Raw genomic sequence first — 27,396 nt, forward strand, 5'->3', positions numbered from 1 at the left:
AACTAAAGTCTACAGAGAAAGCACAAAACACAAAGAGCTTACACAGCAAGCAAGCACATTAACCACCACAGAAAGCTTAAAGAAATGAGACACAAATCACCAAAGGAAAAGCAAAAAAACCAAAACAAAACAAAACAAAAAAAAAAACTGTATACACACACACACACACACACACACACACACACACACACACCACATACACCACACACACACACACACACACACACACACACACACACACACACAGTTCATGACATGCGTAGCACAGGGAATCCCAGTGGCTGACAAATACCTTCAGCATGGTCATGGCCATTGTCATCAGGAATGCGCTCAATCAGAGTCTCAATGGACTCATCCCAAATGGGCCTGGTATCAAAGATGTCCTCTCGCACTGACTGCTCCATCTCAACAGGTAGCACATTTTCAATTACAGAAACTTCCAGGGCACTGCTACTTTCATCATCTGACATTAATTCTTGCTCCCTCTCTGACTGGGTAAGCTTATCTACTAACTTGGAAGCTTCATCACTAATCTCCTCAAAGAACTCTATGGAATTTTTGTAAAGGTCAAAAAAGTGTTCCTTACTGTCTTTTGTGGGGCTAATGGTCCTGCAGGATGAAGAGGTATTTCTATTTTTAACTGGCAACCTTGAGGAAAATGTCTTTGGTTGTAGAGTTCCCTCATCTGTTTTTAACTGGAGTTCCCCTGCACTCTCTCTGGTCTCTGATTCTACCTCAACATAATTTCTAGCTTTCACTGGATGTTTGGTCTTTGAGTCCCAAGAGCTAGCATCAGATTCAGATTTACTTAGATCATCATGTCCTTTATTTATTGGCTCTGAGGGCTGAAGAGTCACTGTCTGCTGGTCAGATGTCTCTGTGTATGTAAACTGCTGCTCAACTCTTTGGAAGGAAGCTTTGATGGGGATTTTAGACTTTGGTTTTGCTTCATCATTCCTACTTTCATCATTTGGACTGAATGGAGAATCCTCAGAAAGAGAAACCTCACATTCTATGGATGGTAATTCTGAGGATGAAGCTGGTAAAGTCCGGACAGGAATTCTGGACTTGCTTTCAGCAGAAGGCACATTCTCTGTGGCTCCAGTGGGTATTTCAATTACAGATTTCTGATCCTCAGGAGAAGAATCTGGGGAATTATCCTCTCGTTCAAAATAAACAGACCTTATGACAGTAGGAAAATCTAACTGAGCTTCTGTAATAGGTTCAGGAGAGTCAGAACAAGATATCTGAGCTATGCTGCACACACTGGCCATATCACCAGTTTCCTGAGGGGAGAAAGTCTCAGTGTCTGCAGTGTCTGTGGAAATAACTTCTTTTGTGGTTGATTGAAAGGAAGTTGAAATTCCCACTTTCACTGGAATTCCTGATGTATGGTTAGCTTTGGTAACTCCATCATCTGTAGAAGCTTTTTCATCTACTTTCTCACTCAAGTCTTCTGTTGACAAATCTGTATCTTCAGAATCTATCACTGACTCTGGTAATCTCTCCAACTGAGAGGGCTCCACTTTTATCATTCCTTCTTTTATGTCTTTGGATACAGTCTCCTGGCTGGCTTGCCCAATTTGGAAAAAATGAAAACTTTCATCTGCATAGGTTCGTTTGGTCATGTCAATGGCACCACTTCTGGTCATCTCAAACAGCTTTCCTTCTTGGAAGAGAAAGGGATTTTGTTCACTTGTAGGCGTCCCCTCTTCTGTTGGTGTTCTAGCAGGTGTGGTATCAGGTGTTGTACCCTGTGACTGCCTATCTACCATCAATCCAAAAATTTTCTGTTCTTCTTCTTTCACTCGAGCCTCGAATGCTTCATCATCTTCCCGTATTTCACTCCATGAATCAGAATCCACATCAGTTTTGGTGATGATGACCTTACTTCTATGCTCACTAGGAGATGCAGGTGTTCCTAAGGATGAAGCAGTGTCACCTGTTTGCAGGGAATTTTCTTGTTTTGATTCTATTTCCATATATTGGTCTTCAAAAAGTGACATTTCCCTTGAAACAGATTCACTAAGGGAACTTTCCATTATTGTATCATCAATAGATGATTTTATGTTAATAGAATGAGCTTCAGTGGAAAGCAAGTCTTCTGTTTGTCTAGTAATTGTTTTGATATTACTTTGTTCACTAGAAAAAAAGTATTGGGAAGGAACATTTTCATAAGGGCTTGTGATGTGTAGATCTATACATTCATCAGTATTAGCTGCATCAGTTACAGGAACGCTTATGGACAATTTGTCTGTTTCAATAGCAATAGATAGGTCTTCAGTAAGAATGTTCTTGGGAGAGCTCTCAAAACTGTGATCACTTTTTGCAATATCTAACTCTACAGCTGAGGATGTGATGGAAATATCTTTATCTAGTTCCGTTTTATCAGTTGTTGAGCAATGGGAAACTGGGAACAAGAACTGAGATTTTTCTTCACAGGAACAATCTACTTTGACAGATTTGATTTTGGAAATATCAAGATTTAACTTTTCTCCTGCTATATCTTTTTCCTGAATATCTTGCTGATGTAATGATTTTTTATGGGCTACTGATTTCTCTTCAAAATCATCACCAGTGGAAGTTTGGATATCTGGATGGAATGAAATGGCTGGCTCATTAGGACTGCAGGGTTCACATCCATGTCCAGTACAAGTCTCTGCTTTGACAGTTTCTATCTCCTTGCTTGGATCAAACTGCAGATTCTCTGATTCTTCAACAGAAATGGTGTGTTTTTCCTCAGGTGAAGGAGATTCAGAATCTTTGTCCATTGTTGGCTTTGCTGATTCTTGCTGGGTCTCTTCTTCTATTTTGAAAGTATATTGTTTAGAAACAATGGGCTGGAACCCTTCTTCAGGGCTGGAATTGGAGTCAATGTCAGATGGAAGTGGAGAAGGAGGCTGTACTCGGATGACTGGCTCTGGTAGGAGATCCGAGACAATACCCTTTTTCAGTTGGGTCAACTCAGGCTCACTCTCTGATGATGAAGATGTCTTCCTGCTTTCAGATGTCACAACTGCGATATCTGGAATGTCTCCTTTCCTTTCCTCACTTGCCATAGATTTTTTTACTTCTGTTGAAACTGTATTGTCACCCTCTAGCTCAGAGATCATAGAGGATTCTTCTTGTTTACATTCCTTTTTGCAGTCCCTCTTTTGTCTGGCTTCCTGTTCAAGTTCGTCAAACATTTTTATCTTGGTTACCATTTTAAACATTTCCTCTTCAGGCGTGAATCTCTTCTTTTCTCCATTTTCAGAATCATCCTCTTCTTTACATTCAGGGATTACTGCTGGTTTAGGTGCATCAGCATCAGTTGCTTTGGGGGTGATTTCATAACTAATCTCTTCTGAGCTGGGGGTATCAGGAGAAAGAGGACTCTTCCCAGAACTCTCCATTAAAGAAGTTTGTTCCAAGCTGTCATCCTCAGCGCTACCATCAGGGTCACGGAGAAACCTCGAACGCACAGAAGCTAGTTCTGTGAAAACTTCAGCTTTGGTGGAGGATGCAGGAAGTGGAACATGACCTATGAAAATTCCAGTCTTCATCTTTGGCTCAACAGGACTGCTTTCAAGGGAGTCACGGCAAGGCGATTCCTTCAAAGGACTTGGCTCTAAAGAATCCGGGGTTTTATGGGAGGAGTTGTCTTCTAGGACTGGACTTGCTTCCAAAGAGTCTTTGTGACTGACTGCCAATGATTCATCAGCTACAGGGCTGAGGACTTCACTATCATGGCTGGGAAGGGAAAGTTCTAGTCCCTGGGGACTTCTAACACTTCCATAGTGCTCAGATTCTGTCTCTTTACCTTTTTTTACAGAAGTGTCCACATTTTCACCTTTCTGTATGGAAGTGTCAGAAACTTCTGGAGCTTTTGTCTGATCTGTGTCTTCAATGGTGATTGATTCTTTGTCCTCATCACCAGTTTGTGTCAGGGAGGTTAAGCTATCAAGCATCAGCTGACTTTCAGTACTGGCTTCTTTGGCAAGTGCTTTTGATGCTTCCTTGGATAGTTTTGTACTACAGCTACTGGTGCTCATGCAACCAACTTCTTGCCTGTGGCATATATCTCTGGAACAGTCTCCATCAACCTCTTTTGAAAGACACTCAATAGTAGGCTTTATAGTCTCATTAACTACAGCAAATGGCTTTTCAGAAACACAGGTAATGTCTTTGATTATGGAGTGATGTTTTGCTGAAGAAGTTTCAGTTGTCCCATCTACCACAGTAGTTTCCTTTGTTTCCCCAATTTGCTCGTCTGTTTTCTTTGTTGAGAAAGAAAGGCTTTCGGGGCTTGTCTCGGGAGTCTCTGCAAGTCCTTCATGTTTATAGCTTTCCTCTGAACTAACTTGAGGTGGTGTCCCTTCCATGAGACTTCCACATGGAGAAGCAGCTACTCCTTCATGTTTAAGGTTTTCACAGCTATTATCTAAGGCATTGCTTTCTAATGTTAGCTCTGGCAAAAACCCATCCTTCATGTAATCAGATGGAAAAGTGGCATTGAATGGACTTGTCAGCACTTTGTCTAAGTGGATCTGTGCCTTTTCTGTGTTTTTATATTGTCGAAACTGTTGATATTTGTCATTATCTTCTAGCTCTTCCTTTATGACCTCAGAAAAGTCAGTTGAGGTTTTTCTGTCTGGGCTGATTTGGAGATCAAGGTCTCCTAAGTCATCAAGTCCCTTTTCCTTTGTAAAGGAACTCTCTGTCATGCTTTCTTCTTGAAGCACTGAGTGAGTTGGTTCAGTTATTGTTAGACCCAAAGCATTCTCTTTTACATCAACTATATCCTCTCTCTTAATGGCTCCAGAGACTCGAGCTCCTCTCTTAGAATCAAAAGGTGGTATTGCTTGAAATTTCTGGCCTCGTTTGATTGTTTGACTTTCTGATTTCAGGGAACTTTCTTTCTGTGTTAGTGGCTGCCCCCTTTCTTTTTCTACCCGGATTTTTCCTTTTTCTGGTGGTGATTTTTGTTTTGAAGATTTGTGCTCAAATAATCCAGCTTTATGTTTAGATGGGTCCTGACCTGACTGGAAGGCTTTCATTAATTCTCGAACTGACATTGTCTCTTCAAGTCTTTCTGTTCTTGATGATGGTGATATAGGCAGGTGCTTGTCTGCTTTTGAGGAGGGTGATACAGGCAGGTGCTTGTCTGCTTTTGAGGAGGGTGATACAGGCAGGTGCTTGTCTGCTTTTGAGGAGGGTGATACAGGCAGGTGCTTGTCTGCTTTTGAGGAGGGTGATACAGGCAGGTGCTTCTCTGCTTTTGAGGAGGGTGATACAGGCAGGTGCTTCTCTGCTTTTGAGGAGGGTGATATAGGTGGATGCTTCTCTGCTTTTGAGGAGGGTGATACGGAGGGGTGCTTCTCTGCTTTTGAGGAGGGTGATATGGGTGGGTGCTTCTCTGCTTTTGAGGAGAGTGATGCAGGTGAGTGTTTCTCTGTTCTTGAGGATGGTGATACAGGTAGGTGCTTTTCTGTTTTTGAGGATGATGAAGTAGAAGGATGTCTTTCTGTTTTCCCAGAGGGTGATATGGGTAGGTGTTTCTCTGTTTTCCCAGAAAGTGATGCAGATGAGTGTTTCTCTGTTTTCCCAGAAGGTGACATAGGTGGACGTCTCTCTGTTTTACTGGAAGGTGATATAGATGGGTGTTTCTCTGTTTTCCCAGAGGATAACAAAGGGGCAGGCCTTTCACTTCTGGATGAGGATGATATAGGTGATTGTTTCTCTGTTTTTATTAAACCTGAAACAGGAGGATGTCTGTCTGTCTTCGTGAAGGGTGAAACAGGTGGCTGTCTTTCTGTTTTAGCTGAGGATGACACAGGTAGATGTGACCTGTGAATTGTCTTTTTAGGGAGCTCCTGAGTCATACTCTCTTTGCCTTTCACTCTGACAGGTAATTTGCTGCGGCCTTTCTGTTCATCCTCTACTCGTTTCTGTAGTGCCTTTACTTTGTCTTTTATCGAGCCAATAGGGGTTTCTTCTATTACTGGAGACACAGCTCTTATACTGTGTCCAACTTCAATTGCTAAGCCTGGTTCCTCATCTAATGACTCCTCTGAGCTACATTTTTTAAGATCAGTTGTTCCTTCACTAGTTTGTAAGCTTTCTTCTTTTTGCTTTTGCTTTTCTTTTAATTTCTTCCTCACTGGCTTCTTTATCCCCACGGCTGGTCTGTGTGGTTCTTGTGTATTCTGTTTCTCATTTTGTCTCTCCTTTTCTGAATTCCTGCTAATAACAGTAGCCTCAGATTTCTTTCCTACTGAATCTTGGCCTGTCTGTGGCCTCATTTCATGAAGACTACCAAAGGAATTTAGATCATCAGTGAGATACTTCACAATCCCAGTTGGGTCTTTTTTAACTTCTTCTCTTTTCCCTGTTTCTATTCTAACCTCTATACATGGAGATTCAGTAATTTCTAAGGGAGCCTTTTGCTTAGCCTCCTCAATTTCCTCATCACTGACAATAACCCACTCTTCTTCTACTAACTCTGTCCCTGACTGAGACTTCTGATTTAACCGTTCTTCTCTGGTGCATGTTCCACTTCTCAAAATTTCATTCACTTTCTCTAAGTCCTCTTTAACTCTTTCAACAATTTCAAAGGGCTCGCCTGGCTCTTCATCAGCTGCTTTCACCAACTCCTTCACCTTAATAGAGCCTGTCTTATCTGAGGCATCTGTTGTCAAGATAGCTGTCATCTTGATCAAATCTTGCTTCATCTCAGAAACTTCAGAGAGCAAGTCTGGGCTTGCTAGGACAGGAACTTCATTAACGAGGTGGCTTTTCACGACAGATGTTTCTGTAGATTCTGTTTCATCATCTTTGACGTGAACAAAAAAACATTGAAAGTAAAATGGAAATCAAAAAAGATATTGGAAAATGTAATCAGGACTGAAACAACACAAAGGTTTTGGCTGCAGTGGTAGGAAGATCAACAAAATGAGCTGGGGATGGTGGATCCATAAGGCTTCAGGATACAAGAGCAAAGCAAAGCTAACAGAAAACAAAACTGAAAAGGAAAAATGAGCAGGAAATAACTTGCTTAATTTTCTCATCTTAGCAACCCACACATACAACATCAAAGCTATATAATAGACAAAATCAACAAGACATTTAAAAAAGCGACAAATCAAAACAATGAAAAAAACACAGTGAAATTACACAGAGGTATCTCAAGATTGTTCAGATGTTACAGATCAATGTTCAAATAAAAAATAAGGAGAAAAAAAAAAGTGGTGGTGAGTGGAAGCATATGAATTGCCAGAAAGTTGATTTCCTCTAAGAGAAAGCCAGTGGTAGCAAACTGTCAGAATCTGTAAATGTGTTTACATATTTAAAAGCCCAAAACAAAGAATTCTTCTAGAGTTGTGTGTGTTCAATTCTGTTAAGTGCAACATATTAGCTATATTATGTACATAAATCTGAGTCAGCTGCAAACCCGGCATTTCATCTAAGGGAAACTCACACCTAACAATGAAACAATGTCATGTTGAGAGGTACCAGCCTTTCCTTGGAGCAACCTCTTTTTTTAAGACAAATAATGAACAGATCAAAGGAAGAAAAAGAAGGGGAAAAACAAGAATAATTATGAATCAACATATATAAGGTGAAAGGTAATGGATGGCAATCCCAAACTCAAGAGACATTCACACTAGACACACACACACTTGTTTATGTAAGCCAAGTTATTTCCATGCAAAGCAAAGATGTGGCAAAATTGCTGGGAATGTAGCCTTATTTAAAAGTACTGACAGGAAAATGGTTATAAATAAGAGAAGTTGGTTAAGGAAAAAAAATACCATGGTGAAGCATATTTATTTCCCTACAAACCAATATGCAAAATACTGGATGTAGGAAGCTTATGGCAAATAAATGTGTAATCATACAAACCAATGATGGCTAAGAAATTTTGAAAATTAACCTCCAGTTAAACTGACAGAGGAGTTTCTAAGTGGAAATGTTTTGAAATCATATAATGAGAGCATAGTTTGGTAACTTATATTTTGAGTTTATCAAGAGTATACTTTCTTATTTTAAAAATATATCATTGGCAGATGTTTTCCTATATTCAAAACTAAAAACCATAGTATACTAAATCATTTAAGGAAAATTCCTTTTGTTCCAACAACAGAAGAACTGTCTCCAATAAGCAAAGGGAAGCAGTTTAATATAGTGGAAGAAGTGCAATACTTGAGCTGAAATTACTTTACAGAGATTTAATACATGTACTAGTTGCAAAGTAATTGATCGCTATAAGCCTCGGTTTTCTTATTCGCAAAATGGGGGAAATAATACCACCTACTTCATAGGGTTGTGAGATAAAATGAGATGAAGTAGGACTATTGTAAAGTCCTTTGAAAAATTTAAGGCACTAAATAAATGGGAACTCTCCTCTTTGTTGAGATTACAATTTTTCTGCATTAAGGAAAGGCTCTCTTTTACATGTTAATTTTAGAAGAGGACGTAGGGAAATGAGATAAAATATCTAACAGAATCAGAGAGAACAGTGTAGTTTATTCCAGCAAAAAGATCTTCTCCTTGGGAAATTCACATTTTAAAAAATCCATTTGTGCTTTCTTTGGAATTGGGAAGACCTAAGCAAATCCCCTAATCTCTATATGTTTCAGTTTCCTCATCTGTAAAATGGAGATGATAATATCTACTTCACAGGGGTTAAGATCAGATGAGATAGATATAAAGTACTTTGTGAATCTTAAAGTGCTATATAAATGCCAGCTATTGCTATTATTTTAATTGTTCCTCTTTTGAAGGATAAACTCTCAAAAAGTAGTCCTTCAAAGTTAATATGTTTCTGATAATTTACTTATTTTTTAAAGTTTGGGTTGTGAACCTCCCCCTCCCCCACACACAAGTAAAACAAAACATAAACAAGCACCAAATCATATATACATACATATATATATTCCTTTAAGGAACTGATGAGGTATTTCTCCCTTTTAAAATAATAGTATGAAATGCAATAATTTAAAAAGAAATCAAAATACTTTGGGATGTAATTTTTTAAAAAAATAATTTGGTGGTACAAAATGTACATTTTTTTTTCAAAGGTACATATTTATTTGAGGTAACAAACTATTCGATGTAACTCAAACAGTTTGGAAATTTTAAATATTTCAAATGTTTTAAGCCTGAAATGAGTTGTCGCTCTCTCACAAAGGATTTCATGAAGAGGAATTCTGGCATTAGGAGAAGGATAGCATAGTGCCTGGCACATAATAAGCTCTTGATAAATAGTTGTTTATTTCATTAATCAACAATGACTGACAACCATCAAAGTCCTTTCCAATTCTAGTAATCTATAATTTTATAGTTTCCACTTAAAAATAAAATTCCCTCTGAAACAGATCTAACTGGGGAGGTTGCACAGTTATCTAAACACATCTCCATACAAAGGCATCCTTTGTCATTGGTTGGTTTTGCTTAGTTGGTTTTTACTTGTTCACTGCTGACTTATGCAAATGAACATTTCTCCTTTACCATACCAGGAATGATTTCCATACACAGTCATAAGCATAATAATACTTCACCACAGAAAAAGGGATTGCATAGCTTCAAAAATTTCAGACAGTATCAATTTTGTACATACATGCATCTATGCAAAAAATGAATTCTACTCAGAAACTGGCAGATAAACTTAAAAAGCGATACTGTCCTTTCATTAAAAAAAAATAATGTGTTTGAGCTATAGCAATAAAAAGACAAAACATAAAATGGTGGGATGGGATTCTAAACAAGCATAAGAGCATAGCGGAGTTATCATGGATGTCAAAGGAAAGTGAATGCTTAAATAAGGAATTATCTTTCATTGCCAATTAGCTCACCGATTAAATATGTTTGTAATTTAACTAGAAAGCTGCATTTATAAATATACATTAATGCTTAATAATGATAATATGATTACAATAAGAGTTATTATCATTGTTAGTAATGACAACTAGCTTGCATTTTTCTCTCATGCTTTTTTTTTTAAAAATTCATATTCAGCTTTCATACAAACTCAATTTTATTTAAAATCTTACTTTTTTCTGATGTCATATCGATCTGAAAGAAAACATACATAAATTGAAATGGTTACAAACAGTACCTTGTCTCAAAGCCCCTGATGTGCACAATAGCCTGTTACCCACATACTATATAACAAATGGGGATCAGCACAGGCTTGAGGAATGACTACACAGATGATTCTCACAATCAGGGCTGATGGCATAGGTTGTAGGCAAACTTTCTTATTCTTGTTCATCATGACTCTATTCTACACCAAGAATTAACTAAAGGTAGTTAATAGATGGTGGTGATAAGATAAATCTTCAAGTGGTTTAAAATCCTTCTGAAAAAGCTAAGGTAAATGTTTATGGAGGGAAAGGTAAGGAAAAGCTGAACTTGGTCTGAAGGTTAGTTTTGTTGAAGAAAAGGTAAGAAAAAGGAAAGATGATAATATTTGCTACAAATTGTTTTCATTATGATGAAATCCAGATTTTTGAATAATGGAATTGTTTTTGTGTTTGTTTTTGTTTCAGGATCTGTGATTTCTTTGATATGGGGAACTCCCAGAAGAAACTCCCTCTACTAATGAAGATGTTTTCATCTCTGTAACTCAGTATATTAGAGAGTTGTTTGGGACTTTATGTGACTTGTCTGGGGTCCCACAATTAGGTGTTCTTGACCTGGGAAGCCAATTACTATACTGACTCATGATTTTTATATATTGCCTTTAATCACTCTTGTTACCTTTTTCTTTCACCTAAATAAAAGGATTTGTTAAAAATCCTTGATTTTTATACACCAAAATTGTCACTGCCATTTGAATATCATTTTGTATATGTTTCTAGCATTTTTTCCAATGGAAAATATGAGGATTAATTCACAGAGTAGTGTATTTTCATGTATTACAGGGTTGGTTAAAGCTGAATTTCAATGAAAAAAAATGTTTTCTCACATTCAGTATATGTAGTTTTTATATGGCTAATCAATGCCACTTATTTGTCACTCTTCCTGTTGTATCACTCCATTTTAAGTAGGAGTTTGATTGAGATGTCTGGTATTGAGGCAAAATATACAAATGATTTTTCTTGTGCTTCATTTGCAATGCTTATTTTCAATGATGTATTGGATATCTCCCAAACTTTATGTAAAGTGTCATAATAAATATATTTATTTTAAAAATTAAAAAAGATAAATGTCAAAATATGAAACCAAATTTAGTGTTGATATAGTTAAATATAGTTCTAATAACTGCAAGTTTTATTTTTTAAAAATCATCCATTGAAACATCAGTAACTGAAACACCCCACTTCTTGATTATTACTGAAAATAGGATACTAGGGAAAGAATATTAAAAGGCCTTTAAGAAATTGCATGCAGAATAAGAATATGTTTTAGACAAGGCAATTTAGAAATTTGGTTTGATTGGCTATATTTTTGTTACAAAGGTATTTAATTCTCAACTACCCCCATCTCCCAGTGGAGGAGGGTAAAGAGAAAAAATACTTTATTGGGGGGAATTAATTGGAGAAAAAAATCAAACCTCTGAGACATAGGTTCAAATCACCACAATCATGTGTGTAAATCAATAGCTATGCATTGTGTATATGACATCAATTTTGGTGGAAATCTCACCATCCTCTGAAGCTGGGACTTCTGGGTATTTTCCATGTTTCAGGAGCTTGTTTTAAGGATGATGAAGGATCTGATAGTCTGAGTTTTCCTGCCTCAGCCAGCCCTATCATATGCTCTTTACAAATTGGGCACCAGCTGATTTTGTATTTGGAAGTTGCAATCTTTACCTTACACCCTCCTTCCACTACCAAAGCATGACACACTTTCAAAAGGTCTTTTACATTTTATATTGTTTGGTGTTCAAAAATAAGTCTGTTGAATCTCTTTTTAAAATAAGGACAAAAGATCCAGAAGGGGTAGACCTTCCACTGGATAATATTAAACACATCATTAAAAGTGAACCCACAACTTTTCATATTAGCTGATAATGAGCAGAACAAATGTAAACCATTTTAAGGGAACTATAAAAAAGTTCTGCATAACTTAAGCCTCTAAGAGAATCACTTTAATCCAGTATCAAGGAAACAGAAGTAGGCATTATACTTTGGAGCTTATCAAGAACTATTGCTTTATATACATGCAAGGCCCCACTTGTTAGTGATTAGAACACAGAATAACAGCCATTAGCAAGTGATAAAGTAGCAAAATTACCTCTTCCTCCTGTTCTTGATCTGAATCTGACTCCTTGCAGCCCCAAGATGCCATGCAAAAGAAGGAGAAAACAAAACAGCAGGAAAAGCAGAGACTATTTAGATAAAAAGAGGAAAATACCCTGCTGCCAAATGCTAACAGGCAAGTATTCAGAGAACATAAATTTTTTAACTATCAAAAGACAAGGAAAAATTCAAGAGAATTGACTTAAATGTTGAAGTCTAGATCAGAGATAAAAGACCAAAATTATAATTAACTGCTAGACTGATGATAGGTCTTAATGCCTGACTTATATGAGGAGACATTATGCATAGCACAGTAATATACAAGATAATTATCACATATGGTTAGTATGATTTTTCATTATGATTCCATATATAAATATTTTTGACCATGATATATTCTTCTCATTAGAGATGGATTATGAGATTAATAAATGTTATAATGCTCTGTAGGTACATGCTGAGAACAATTTAGCATATGAACATTAGTTTTATAATAGTTAACCATTCCTACTTCAATAAATGTATTAGCAGACTTGGAAAAATAATATTTGATAAACTTTCCTATTTTATCCAATGTACTGATTAGTAATCAGTTACTAAGCACTAGGATATTGATTAGGATTACATATTGATATCTCTTTCGTTAAAAAAAATACATTATGCAAACAGAGTAAACTCTAAAATTCTATGTATTAGGACTCTCCACTAAATGATAAAACAGTAATGATAGAGATTCATTAGGATAATTCATTAGGAAAAATTCCAAGGTTACACAAAAGCTTATATTGCCTCATGAAACATCAAAAAAAAAAAAAAAGATTAAAATACATTTTAATAACAAAACACAAAAAACATTCTATTACATCCCAATTATCCAAATTTATATCATCCATACATGGTTGTTACCTATTAAATGTATTACTGGATTAACCAGAATTCCTAAGTATCTATCTAACTGTGCTAGATATCAGAGCCCTAGTCCTACTCCACATATATACCCCACCCGTTCTTATCTCCATACCCTTCCTGGACTTCCCAGAGCTGGTGGGGCTACTGAAATATGTCTTTGTGGTTAAAAGGAATCTGTCTTAATGAATACCATTAATGACTTCTTGTTGAAGTTCTACCCTTTAAAATTCTTCAGAGAATAAACAGGATATTGTCTGAAACATCTTGTGTCTGAAGCCTATAATTTGCTAAGAAAACTAAGTCTCTCCCCTTTTAGGCAACTGACATTATGTGTATATGTGTACATACATATATACACATACACACACACACACACACACACACACACACACACATTATGTTGTGTATATATTCTCTAACATTAAACTTGTTCTTTTTCCATGATGGGATTGAAAATTTGAGATTTCTCTTTTTTAAAAATCTATAATATTCTTGTAGATATTCAATTTCTTTATTCTTTCTTTCTTTTTTTTTTCCCTTCTCCTTTCCAGAGTCACATAGCTAGTAAGTGTCTAAGACTAGATAAATTCAGGTCTTCCTGACTCCAGGGCTGGTGCTCTTATTCACTGCACCACCTAGCTACCATTAAACATTCAATGTAGGAAACAGAATTTGATGATATCTTGCTAGGACTGAATAGACTATTCTAGTTCCAAAATGAAGGAAACATAGTAATCAAGAGAATGACAGTTTCTTTGTTATTGGCTTAAAATGTTAAATTGTTGGAACCATAATTTTTCCCCTCTTCCATACTCACATCAATTTTGAGAAATCTTTCCCTTTTTAGTCCAATTATTTCCTCTGGCAAAAGAACAAATAAAAATGACTCTACTTTTTCTTCTCTTAGGTTGAGAATGCTAGGTAGAAATGCTATTGGGAACTATAAATACACAACTCCGTGTGATTACACTAGGTTGACTTTATCTTACTAATAAAGCTAAAAAGAATCTAGTACCATAGTATTTGAGGTTCTGCTGTAATATATTAAATGGTACCTTAGTATAAAGTGGCAATGTGATATTTAAATTGCAGATTGCTTGATGTACTAATCCTCTGCTTGATTTGGGCTCTTTCATAAATGAAAGTCTTCCACAAGGTTCCTGAGTTGTATCTCGCACCTGAAAGAGGACAGCATAGTAAAAGAGTTTGCAGTTTAGATCAATTTTGTTTTTATTAGACAGTATCCAATCCCATTAGGAGGAAAAAGTTTGAAATGCCAAGTTTGGTGGCAGAAAATCTTTTCTTTATGTGTGTATCTCTATATGCATATGTATAATCATATATGTATGTGTCATACAATATATACAATATATACCCACACACACACCTTTATTCAGAATATTTGTGCAGATCCAAAAATCAAATCTCTGTGATTCAGACATGAATTATAGGTTTTGGTGAAATTTAATTATGTGTGAGAAAGCATCTTTCAAAATTAAATCCTCTATCATGAAAAAGAACAATTTGTATCTAAGTTTTCCTCATGGGAAATGGCCATTTAGGTATCTAGCTTATGGCACTGAATTGTCAAGTAAGGGAAATTGTGAAGTAGAAAAACTTAGAAGGAGGTAAAGGAAATAATGTTTCTTTTTTATTCTGTGGTTTTAATATGCAATTTTTGAAAGTTATAGGTTTTTAAACTTGCTGTCTTAGCTATACTTTGGATAAGCAAGTCAAGAAACATTTTTTAAGCATCTCATGTATCAAGCCCTGTGCTAAATGCCACCTTGAAGAGACAAATAAAGGAATTAAGTAGTAATTAGTACTTAATAAAAGCCAGGGAGATCAGTAGCTAGAACATTCCAGGAGTGGGGAACTGCCACAGAAAATGCCTAGAGTTAAGGGATACAGTATCTTGTTTATAGAATAGCCAAGAAGCCAATACCACTGGATTGAAAAATACATGTTGGGGAATAAGATATAAAAACAATGGAAAGATTAGAAGGGGATAGGTTATGAAGTTATTGATAACTTCAACATGGAGTCTCTAGGTTACTATTAAAGTTTATTAAGTATGTTTGGAGACTTGAAGCAGATAAGCTCCACCAGCAGCTACTGCAATAATCCAAGTGTCAAGTAATGATGAACAGTTTTAGACTGGGGACAATGTCAGAGTAAAGGGATCATATTTGAGAGATGTGCAAAAGTGTAATTAACAGGCCTTTACAACTGTTTGCCTAGGAGTAGTATTGGTGAGAAATAATGAGTCTAAAATGACTAGGTTGTGAGCCTGAAGGACTGGGAGGATAATGATGATCTTGATAGTAATAGGAAAGTCTGAAAAGATAATGAATTCTGTTTAATGTATCTTATGGATAGCTGGAGATGTGCAATTTAAGAATTATAACCATATAGATAGTAATTAAATACATGGAAGCTAATGAGATCACTCGATGGATCACAGAGAGAGAAGAGAAGAGGGCCCAGTACAGAACCCTGTGAGACACTTACAATTGTAGTGTGTGATTTGTAAGAGAAATTAGCAAAGGAGGCAGAAAAGTAGGAAGAGAATAAATGTGGTATCCCAAAAATCTAGAAATGAGTGTTAAAGGCTACTGAGAGGCTGAAATTCAAGCATAAGGCACATTTCCTAGGTTCTTAGCAATGCAAAAACAGACCACTGAATTTAACAATTAAGGGATCATATAACTTTAGAGAGAACAGGTTTTAATGGGATGATAATGGTGGAAATTAGACCTGTATTATATATGGCCTTTCAAAAAGTTTAGTTACAAATGGCAGGAGTGATTTAGGATGGGAGAAAGATGAATCTGTTGGAGGAAACAAGATGGAATGGTATTACTTGAACAAGTAGAAGAGTTAATCTTGGTAAAGGATAAGACTATTTTATTATGTGACAGGGGTGAAGGAAGAATATCAGAAGGCACTTTAGTGATAGGAAGAGGAAGTTCAGAGTGAATGATCTCAATATTTTCTATAAAATAAGAGGCAACGTTCTCAGCTGAGAGGGTGGGAAAAATAGGGGGAAGAATAAAAAGTTTGGAAGAATGGAATAGCAAGTTGATAAAGGAAATATAACAAGACTTCCTAGTAACAGTAAGGGCCCACTTGAAGTTGTATAATACACATTTGTGGTGGTCCCTGTCAATGATTATGTGATTTTCTCTACCTTTGATAACAATACATGTTTAAGAGTAAATATTGGGAATGATCTAAGACAGAGGCTTGGTACAACATAATCAACAGTATTGAAAAACATAATCAACAGTATGATAAGAATGGTAGGGATTTATAAGAGGAGGACAGTTTAAAGTCAAATTGGTTAACTAAGAGATCAAGAGAGTACATATAATATTGTATTGTATGCTTATTGGTTATTGCAGGGGAGATGGTCCAGGAGAGAATTGAGGGGTTAAGAGATAGAGATCATGGTATGAACAAAAATAAGATTTTGTTGGAGAAGGGAAAGATAATAAGCCAAGAGGTTTTAATCAGATTGGGGGATTTTGGAATTCCTAATGATATATTTGTGGTGATGGTAAAATTAAGAGTATAACCAACATTGTGTGTCATGAGGAAATAGCTCTTAGGAAATGAGAAGATGAAGAAATCAAATGTTTCACACCCCATTCCAAAAGAAGATCAAAATAGCTACATGATTTGGGCATAAATTAAGCAAATTAGGAGAGCAACCTATCAGTTCTTAGGAGAAGGGAGGAACAAAAATTTTATAGCCCGTATTTCTGATAAAGGTCTTATTCCTAAAATATATGAAGAACTGTGTAAAATTTATAAGAATACAAGCCATTCTCTAATTGATAAATGATCAAAGGATATGAACAGATAGTTTTTAGATGAAGAAAAAGCCATCTATAGTCATATAAAAAATGCTTTAAATCACTGTTGATTAGAGAAATGCAAATTAAAACAACTCTGTGGTTCTATTTCACACCTCTTTGATTAAGATGACAGGAAAAAATAATAATAAATGTTTCAGGGGATATGGAAAAACTGGGACACTATTGCATTGTTATTGGAGTTATAAAATGATCCAACTATTCTGGAGGGCTATAAAACTGTGCATACCGTTTGGCCCAGCAGTGCTACTAATGAGTCTGTATCTCAAGGAAATCATAAAGGAGTGAAAAGGAGTCACATGTGCAAAAATGTTTGTAGCAGCTCTTTTTGTGGTAGCAAAGAAGTGGAAAATGAGTGGAAGTCTATCAAATGGAAAATAGCTGAATAAGTTGTGGTATATGAAGGTAACACAATATTACTATTCTAAAAAGGCCTGGAAAGATTTACATGAACTGATACTGAGTAAAATAAGCAAAACTAGGACTGCATTATACACAGTAATAACAAGAATGTACGATGGTCAACTATGAAAGACTTGGTTCTTCTCAGTGCTTCAGTGATCCAAGGCAATCCCAATAAACTTTGGATAGAAAATGCTATCTGTATTCAAAAAAAATCTATGGAAATAGAATACAAATGAACACATGCTATGTTTATTGTGCCACAGTTCCCGTTTATTGTCCTGCCTCAGTTTCCCTAAATTGTCCTGCCTCAGTTTCTCTAAATTGTCCTGCCTCAGTTCCTTGAATTGTTCTGTTTCAATCCCCCTGGTTGCAAGCCCCCCTTCCTGATCATTAGGACTGAGATAATTAGGGCTGTAGCTGGCCACTCTGACATTCCAAAAGAGTCATAAAACTCCAGATGTCCTATCTCAGAGGGAATTGGCATCCTCTATCACTAAGTTCCAGACTTCCTGGCTCTAGTTGGACACCTACTAAATCCTCCCAATTGGTAAGAATTTATGGTCCTACCCCGCAACCTGTGAGAATCAGATTGACGGTCCTTTCCCGCTCTCAATGCTCAGACTCCAATCCCTCGTCTTGATCTACTCTGGTTGCTTAGAGCCACGTGTGTATATAGTTCATGGGAAACTCACATTGGCTGCTGGATTCTTTGAGAACAAAGTCTGCTTCAGCTGTGGGACCAAATGGATGCTTTGGTCCCAGAAAATCTCTCCTTCTCAGAAATTCAAATAAAATATTAAAAACTCTCTAATCTCTATCTTGCTTCAGTTTTTCTGACATTACATGTTCACTTCTTTTTTCAGTTTTCTTTTTTCTTCCATGGTTTTTCCCTTTTGTTCTGATTTTTCTCTCCCAACATGATTCATAAAGAAATGTGTATTTAAAAGTAAAATTAAATTAAATTAAATTTTAAAAATTTTTAACGGAATCAAGTGTCTAGGGTATTTTATTAAGTATCAGTGTGTAAGCTGAAATCTCCTATTATGAGAACGGGAGTTGGGAAGATGAGAAAAATGGTGAGCCAATGAAATATACTCTATGAAAAAAAGAAGGAAAGGGACTTGAGTGTTTAAGAGACAAAAGCTATTAGGATTTTGATGTGATGGAAGGAAGGAGAGAATATGGAATGGGGAGTGGGAGCAAGGAATATTCCAACTATTCTCAGCTCTACTAATGATCTAAGGATAATGAGGAAAGGTAAAATCAATGGTGGCCAGTGAGGTTGTATCATCTGTGTGGGAGCCAGGTTGAAGTAATTGCTAGTAGAGAGAAGGAATGAGGGGGAAAAGATTCAGGATGAAAGGAAGTTTGTTATCTATGAAACAGGTATTCTAAAGGGCACAGTGGAAGGTCATGTTTGCTTCAATCTCTGATGTAGTTGGAAACAGGATCTGAAAGATGATCTACAGATGTTAAAAATCACTGGATGTGAAGAGTATAAAAGATGTAAGAATGTTTATCACTGAGTGGAAGGTGTTCCCCTCTTCCACCCAAAAGATTGAAATTAAAGATCTATTCAATTGTGCACATTTTTGAAAATCAAAATCTAATAATGCTTAATTGTGAAATTTAGTCATTTAGCTACATGATGCATTGAATAGAGTGCTGAGTCTGGAGTGAGGAATATCTGAATTTGAATGTAGCCTCAGACACCAAATAGTTTGTGCCTTTGGGCAAATTACTTAGCCTCTTTGTTTCAGTTTCCTCAAAATGAGGATAATAACAGCACTTACCTTGAAGAATTATGGAGACTAAATAAGATAATTTTTAAAACCTGTTCACTTCCCTAATAATATTTTTTTTTTTAAATGTTAAGGATTCCTCTGTTAAGTGAGAACATTTTAATTCAAAAAGAAATGTAAATATATATAATTCTGTTCTACATGCTTTAAATTATTTGGTAACTATAGGAAAAAAAATGCTATAATATGAAAACAAAGATAAAATATGTTCTTAAGTGAACCATTTTAAGTTTACAATTACAATAGCTCTTATGCCATTACCTTGACAAATAGTGGAAGTCTATTTTCTTTGAAGGCAAAAAAACTGAATATGTGATGTTGACCACTCTTTGTTAGTGGTACCAGATTCCCAAAGCAGTCCACATAGATAGGTTTTCCTTCTAATACCTATGGGAGGATTGGGGGAAAGGGGTGAAGAAACAACATGTAAAGGTTTGGTGATTCCGGGGAATTGAATGTTCCCAGAGAATATACACCTACCATGACTTTTAAATCGTCCACAATAATGTTATTAATATGAAGCAAGATATCTATTTTTACATACTCCATTTAAGACCAGTTGGAAGTTTTAAATGATAAGAAGAATCATTTGAATTTTCTACAAATGTCTAGTTCTTGCTTTTAGATCTATTATAGAAGAATACTGTAGAGATACCAGGATTTTTTTTTTTAATGAATAAAGCTTTCTTGTTAGTAAAACTAAAATGGCTAAATTAAGTTACTTTGGCACAACTGAGATTCATATTATGCTACTAATTTTAAACTACAGTAAAGGGGAAATTTTATTGGTTACAAAAAAAATGAATACTCCTAATTTCAAGCAGAAGGTCCTTAGCAATTTGAAAACTTAAAAACAATAATATGATTTTTCTAAGGGCATGATTCATTATCCAATAAAAATGTCTTTAAAGACATAATTTTGTAAAGATTTTTACAAAAACAGCACTTTTTTTCTTGTAGGACCCAACAACCCCAGTATATACTAAAATCATGCTTACTGTCTAGGAGTATTGGCTATAAAAGTTCATCTGCATTTTGGAGTTTGACAGTTGATAGACTGCTGATAATAACTATCTAAAATAGCAGATGAAATTGATGAAGGGAGTCCCAAAATTCTTTCTCTGACTTTGAGAATGAGCCATGAGCTAAAGCACTTGAAGCTCCTTGAAGGAGAGATTCTCCTTGAATCCCCTGCCTGTGTGAGAGACAGCCCTAGGGAATCAAGTAAAGTGATTTATCTAAGTGAGGCTAATTGAGTTAAGAGCTGGAAATTCCAACTCTATTGAATTGAAGAAACACCCATTCAATTCCAAGATTGTCTATTCTGATTCCAGTTCAAACTCCATCCCCATCAAGAGCAAACCTCAGCTTCTAGCCAAGGTTTCAATTATAAAAAGAGCCAATTTTAAATTCAGTCCTTACAAAGAACCTAATATGCCATGCCAAGAAAACTCTCTCTTCCTGGGATAGCCGCAAACCTCTGCCTGCTGAGCATTGCCCTCTCTTTATCCTCACCTATTTCCCTAATCAGTCTTTATACCTCTCTGTTGAGATTTCTCTACTAGAAACTTTACTTCTCTGACAGGACCTTGCCATTAAGGAATTCAGCCTTTCTAATCATGCATAGCAAAGACTGACTTCCTAATTCCAATAATAAACTTCTTTTTATCAGTCTAGCTTTTCGGGTTTGTAAATTCCTTTATGAAGGATCTCTGTGCCACCAAAAGGGGGTTCCCACAACTCCCTACCCTGTGTCAAATCCTAAAGGGGATTTAGGGGAGTCAAACCTCTTCATTTGATTCTCTGAACCTGCCATTAACCTCATCATTTAACTCCCTGACCACCAGGAACCCTAATCTCATCATTTTAGTTCCCTGAATCTAGCTCTCATCAAAATGAACTCCAGGACTAATTAATAAAACTGTAGCTATTTTGTGTGGTTTGGTCTAAACTCATCTTTATTTTCTTTCTGCTTTTAATCTACTGAAGCTGGATAGCTTTATGCATCCAGTACCTCCACATCTCTGCTCCGGGCAACCTCAGCAAAGTTTTCTTGTTGTTCTAGAGTCTTGTCCACTTTGTCATCTGTCATGCAGAAACATCTCAATCGTGCTTCAATGGGATCCTGTGATTTGGCAAATACTACAAATTTGGCCATATAGGGTACACAAATAATCTCTCTATAAACTTGGGAAGCAAAAGTAACAGATTCTTGGATTTGTCGACAGTCTATCAACCAAAACCTAAAGAAGGAAAGAACATAAAACTAGTAAGTACTTCACCCATGGTAGATGTTCAACAAATGCTGGATGTAAATAGATGAAATATGATCACATCCTTAAGGAAAAGCTCTTGAATATATCAGTTGTCCTTTTAGAGAAAGGGATTTCAAGTTTATACCATTAAGAATGTTGCCAAAAAGAAAAAAGAATGCTGTAATAATTTTAAAAAGACCTTTGTAGCCTTAAACTTTTTCTTTGGTCAGTGTTCAAAAAATGTTCGGCCTATAAAACAAAACAATTCAAATTTATATTACTTATCCCTAACACAATCTATGATAAACACAAACCTGTAATTTCCTTTGTATTCTATGTCTCCTCAGCTCCTCAGTCACATCATGGGTCAACAAATTTTAAAGTGATGGAAGAAACTGTTAGGATTAGCAACCCTGTGTGAGGTAGGTGAGGTGCTCTCATTAATCTCATTTCACAGGCAAGGCCTCAGGGTCACATGTTTGTCTATGGAAGGATTTGGGTTCAACAACAGATAATTAGTTGCTTTTAATACAAGTCCCTTACACTGGATATTCTGGGCAGCCAGATGTTGTAGTGAATTGAGTGATCAGGCCTAGTCAGAAAGACTCATTTTTGTGAGTTTGATTCTGGCCTAAGACACTTCCCAGCTGTGTGACCCTGAGCAAGTCACTTAATCCAGTTTGCCTCAGTTTCTTCATCTGTAAAATGACTGGAGGAGGAAGAGGTAAACCTTGCTTGTATCTTCACAAGAAATTGCATACAACTGAACAACAATTTTCTCATATTCCTGCAGTTTCTTCAGTTGTACAAATCAACTGTTGTGCATAAGAACAAATTTTTGAAGGCTCTCCATTTTTTCCTTTAAAACTGAGTTATCATTTATAAGATATTCATTCACTTCTGTTGTTTTAACAATGTTGGCTGTTTTCTGACAGCAGGAAATTCATGCTAAAGGCTGTGAGCCTTTGGAAAAGCATGTTAGAAGCTTCTCAAATCATATCAAGTCAGAATGAGAAAGTATCCATTTTCCTTATATTGGATTCTAATGGGACATGTTTTTCATTATGTTATCACTAATAATTCTCAATTCTAGTTAAACATATAAAATCTATCAAATCTAGTTTAACATATAAAACGAAATACACTAAAATAAGAAAATATCTAATCTTTTTCTCAGAGAGAATGTAGTAAAACAAAGTCAGAAGCAGGGATTTCCTGTTCATCATCATACCTGGCAGACACATTAGTTGTAAAGGAAACACATTCATTGACAAATGTAAGTGGTGTGGTCCCTGTGATATCTTCCCACTGTGCTGGAGTCGTCCCACCTGAAATAACAACAATTGCAAACACACACCAAAATTGAAGATCAGAAAAAACTCCATCCATGAGATATTTCCATGTTTAGGTTCATTATCCCAATACTCTCACCCATAAAATGAAACAATGAAAACAAGACATCCCATGCTGTTTCAGTTAACAAAGGTCTGAGATAGTTACATGCCAAGGATCATTGTGATATTAGTTTTCTGCTTAATATTTTGACAAACAATAATTGTTAGCCTCTGAAGACTATACATTTTCCAGTTAAATCCTTGGTCAACCTGGAAACTATTAATTCTACATTAACAGCGGTGTTAATATATAAATATTTATCATTCTTTTCCTATTAAAGAACTGACAGCATAATTAACCTTGCTAAGCATTTTAGCAGTTACAGGAAAACTGGGAGAAGGAGCCTCTTGAACAGGAATCAAACCAGAGATTCCAAAATGCTGACAAGACATATCAAACCCAAACAATCTAAAGTCTTCTTAATTTTGTATCAATCAACAAGCATGACATGCTTGCTTAATTTATCCTGACCTCTGCACCAAGGTTGAATGTATAAAAGAGGCAAAAATATATAATCCCTTACCTGAATTGGATTCTTGCATTCTAATAAGGGAAACATTTAAATGTGTACATATAAGCTGTACTCCTACATATCAAGTAGATATTTAGGAAATGCTAAAAAGGAAAGCCTTAAATAACAACAAAAAAAAAAGCTTTTAAAAAACATAGAAATAAGTCAGTTAATAATGTGGAAGTTATTGCCAAATCAGCAATGAATTGCTAGAAAATGATTAAAATCAATAACCAATAAAAGTGAGAAAATACAACAAGCACTTCCAACTTGACATACTTAAATGTTCTATTGCTACCCAAAATCTGAAATGGATAAAACAAGAGACATCTCCTATATAATGGATGTAAAACACAATTTCTCTGCCAAGGCAACCCCTATTTAGAACATAAAATTAATTTTAAAGTTATGTGGAGAAAGGAGTGGAGAATTATAAACATTATTGCCTGGAAAAATATTTACAGAAAGCTTGGCAAGAAACCTAAGTTAAGGCAAGCATCCTGAAGACATTTAATGATGACAACAACATTTTACATTTGCCTTTTCTTGTAATGGGCTGAGGCTTGAGTTGATGCATGAGGTCCCAAGCACATGAGGCAAAATAGTATTTGGACCATACTCTATTAATATATATGCTTGGAGAAAGAATGGCTCCCGCCCACTCTTTGTGCAAGTCCTAATGTGTTTGTATAGGAAATGATGATTTTGGTGGGTGGAGACAGGGGAGGGGAAAGGGAAGTGGAAAGAGAGACTGCTGGCTGGTTTCTTGACACAGCTGCTCGCATTGCTATCGCGACCCCCCTTCACCTGCAATCCCCCTTCACCTCTACTGGCTGGCTTCCTGTTGCAGCTGCCCATATTGCTATTGCAATCCCCCTTCACCTCTACTGAGAATAAAGATTGAAGATTTTTCCCTTAACCTGAATTCCTGACTCCAGCTGATTTTAAATACACAGTCATCACATTTTCTCAGTCCTTATTCTTCTTGATCTCTCTTCAGTATGGCACACTGCCCTCCACCTCTTTTTTTGGATTACTATTTTCTCTCTGGGTTTTCATGCCATGCTCTGCTGTGATTCTTTTCCTATCAGACAATCCTGATTGCCTTTTGTTATGCCTCAGTTTCTCTGAATTGTTTTGCTTTATTTTCCCTGGTAGCAACCATACTTCCTGGCCCTTAGAATTGAGATAATTAGGTCGGTGGAGCTCTGACTACTCTAGCATTCCAAAGAGTCATAAAACTCCAGATGGCTTATCTCAAATGCTTGGGCATCTCCTGGGCCCAGCTTTTCTGTCTCCTACTTTCTTCACTTCCAACTTATTGGAATTTATGATCCTTCTTCTTCATCCCCAACCTGTCAGAATTAAAAAGTTATGGTCCTTCCTGGAATTTCCACTCTACCAGTGCTCTATCTCCTCCCTTCTTCCCACCTCCCTATCCCCACCCCAAACCGCCTTTGTTTCTTTGATTGCTAGAGCCCTATAAAAGTCTCTGGAATTATTCACTCCTCATTGGATCCTTTGAGACAAGAGTTCCATCCAACTATCCAAGCTGGCTGAACATGGCCAGTATAAATTCTCCACTATTAAAATATTAAAAACTTCTAATCTCTGTCTTGTCTCAGTTTCTCTGGGATAATAACATTTCTGAAGGCCTCTGCGAGATCTGAGAGCAAGATTAGAGATTAGAGAGCAGGTATCCATGGGGGGAATTAGGGGAGCCCTTGAAACGACTGAGTCTGGGCTCTTTTAAGGGAGGTTGGCCCTCTGGTTTCTTCCAGAATCCCACCAAGAGAGCAGCCTCAGCCACAACAAGAACTTATTACAGATATTCCCATTTCGGTTGCAGGAGAGTCTGTTTTGAAATCCCTGCAGGATAAGTCTTCTGTCTGGTCTGATTGCTAGCAAATCTGGGTCCCCAGAAAAGTTAGGCTGACAAGTCATAAAATTCTGGGAAATATCAGTAGGATGATATGTAGTACTGTCTGGGTACCTTCTGGCACAAATCTAAGTGCTTCCAGCCACAAATCTGGGTAATGGATATTTTTTTTTTACATCTGGATACTCTCTGTGAAGGCAGAGAACACACCAAACTATAGTTTGGGAGCCTATTTAAAAGGCTCCATTTTAATTTCTGAGAAGGAGAAATTATCAACCTGAAAACTCCTTCCTGGCATTTCTGAGATATCAGGAATTTGTCCCTAGCTTTTATGTGTTAAATGTTGTGTCTGTATGGTCAGTGTTTGTGACTTGTCTTGTCTGATATGTGGATTTAAGGATTCTGTTATGTTTTAAGAACAATGATTGAGAAATTTGGCAATTGGTCATTTCAATGTTGCAAAGGTGCTTAGCATAAAAAAAAAATGCTTGGAGTTTTTAACTTCTTGTTGGACTTAATTGTAACCTGTTTGCACTAATTTGAAAGAAATGTAATGCTGGAGAAACTGAGCAATTCAGAGATTAGAGACCAATTTAATAGTTTATTAAATGGAGAGATATACTGGGACCAAATGGATCCAAGGTTGGTCCCAGAGCTGGACGAGAATATCATCTCAAAGAATCCAGTCCTGAGTATTAGACAGCAAGATTTTTTTTATAGGATAACAAGAACAATGACATAATGGGGGAGGTCCTGAATGGGGGTAACCTAATTGGGGGAGGCACCTAGGATTGACACAATGAAGAGTACTGGAGAGGTTACTGATATTCTAATGATGTCTAAAATGGATAGAGCTTTATCCTCTCAAACATTAAGAAGGAATGATCATAGCCTAAAGATATAAAACCTTTATCTCATCAAACATTAAGAGGGAAAGGTTATAACCTGAGGCAGAATAACTAAATAGGACAATTGAAGAAACTGAAGAATCAGGACATTAAAAAGGAACTGTGGCACAACAAAAAAAGGAACAGAAGAAAAACTTGGCTGATTTAAAAACCTGACAGAAAAGCAGTCTTACAAAGCCTGCTAGTAAAGAAAGGGAAAAAAAAGAGGACAATAAAACCTTATCTGATTCAAGTTGCAACTCTGCCTGGGAGAATGGAGGGAGGTAAGAAAAAGAAAAAAAGAAGCTGATGTTAATTGCTTTGGAAAAAGCAAATTTCCCTGTCTCAGTTTCCTTAACTGTTCTGTCTCAATCTCTTATAAATTAGCAAGATAAGAGAGTAGATTCCTGACTGTTTTGTGTCCTCAAGGATTTACAATATTCCTTTAGAATATTCCAAGATAAACCAAGATATCTTTACTTCTTTGTCTCCGGAATTTTTAGGGTTTTATGGCTTCCCCTCCCTGATAAAAACTTTCCCTCCCTTTCTCTTCTTTGTCTCCAAAAAGGTATTTAAGAAGTTGGGGTTCCTCCATTCATGGCTGGAGAATGGCGTCTGGCAGCTGTATGCTGGACGCTGGATTCTTTGGGTCCTCCAGCCCTGGGACCAATATGGATTCCTTGGTCCCAGTATACTTATCTCTGTCTGACTGGATAATCTGAGACGAGAGTCCTGTCCAGTCAATCTTACTCTCCCATTAATAAAATATTAAAACTCTCTAATCTCTCTCCTGCCTCAGTTTCTCCGGCATTACAAGAGAAAGAGAGAGAGCGAGACAGAGACAGAGAGACAGAGAGAGAGAGATGGAAAAAGTATGTCATAAGGGGAAGAGAACATTGAAAAAAAAAAGAGGCAAATCTTTTTGTAAGGAATCTGCTATTTGCTTGGATAAAGAAAACACACTGGCTGGCTAAATCCTGAAAAGGATTTGGCACCCTTAAAGTTAATTATAAAGACAAGTAGAGTGGAGGAGGAAGAAAAGGGAAAGGATCTTTTGGCTTCAAAGGTAAAGATTTAACTCATCTTCCTCCTTGCCTGCTTATGACTGCTTCTTTAGAAGTGGAGATAAACCCAGCTCGCTCTCTGCTGCAGAAAGCATTTTATTGTTCAAAAGGACAGCCTACTTTTACTGTAGTAAATTACTTACTGGGTGTATTTGTTTATTTAAGGCTATAATGATCTCCTTGT

General features: G+C 36.5%; 1 protein-coding gene across 1 annotated transcript in view; it reads right to left on the reverse strand.

Moving 5' to 3' along the window:
* ANK2 (ankyrin 2) overlaps positions 1-27,396 on the reverse strand; it is a 381,624-nt gene that overhangs the window by 33,020 nt on the left and 321,208 nt on the right. Inside the window, exons 34-40 of the mRNA XM_051967124.1 lie at positions 22,708-22,804; positions 21,236-21,464; positions 19,483-19,608; positions 14,192-14,314; positions 12,223-12,255; positions 10,035-10,056; positions 293-6,814 (exon numbers count right to left, since the gene is read on the reverse strand). Of these exons, the coding sequence (XP_051823084.1) occupies positions 293-6,814; positions 10,035-10,056; positions 12,223-12,255; positions 14,192-14,314; positions 19,483-19,608; positions 21,236-21,464; positions 22,708-22,804 (7,152 nt within the window). The remainder of the gene's footprint in view (positions 1-292; positions 6,815-10,034; positions 10,057-12,222; positions 12,256-14,191; positions 14,315-19,482; positions 19,609-21,235; positions 21,465-22,707; positions 22,805-27,396) is intronic.

This window comes from Antechinus flavipes, chromosome 6 (assembly GCF_016432865.1).
Source record: "Antechinus flavipes isolate AdamAnt ecotype Samford, QLD, Australia chromosome 6, AdamAnt_v2, whole genome shotgun sequence".
Taxonomy (NCBI): Eukaryota; Metazoa; Chordata; class Mammalia; order Dasyuromorphia; family Dasyuridae; genus Antechinus; species Antechinus flavipes.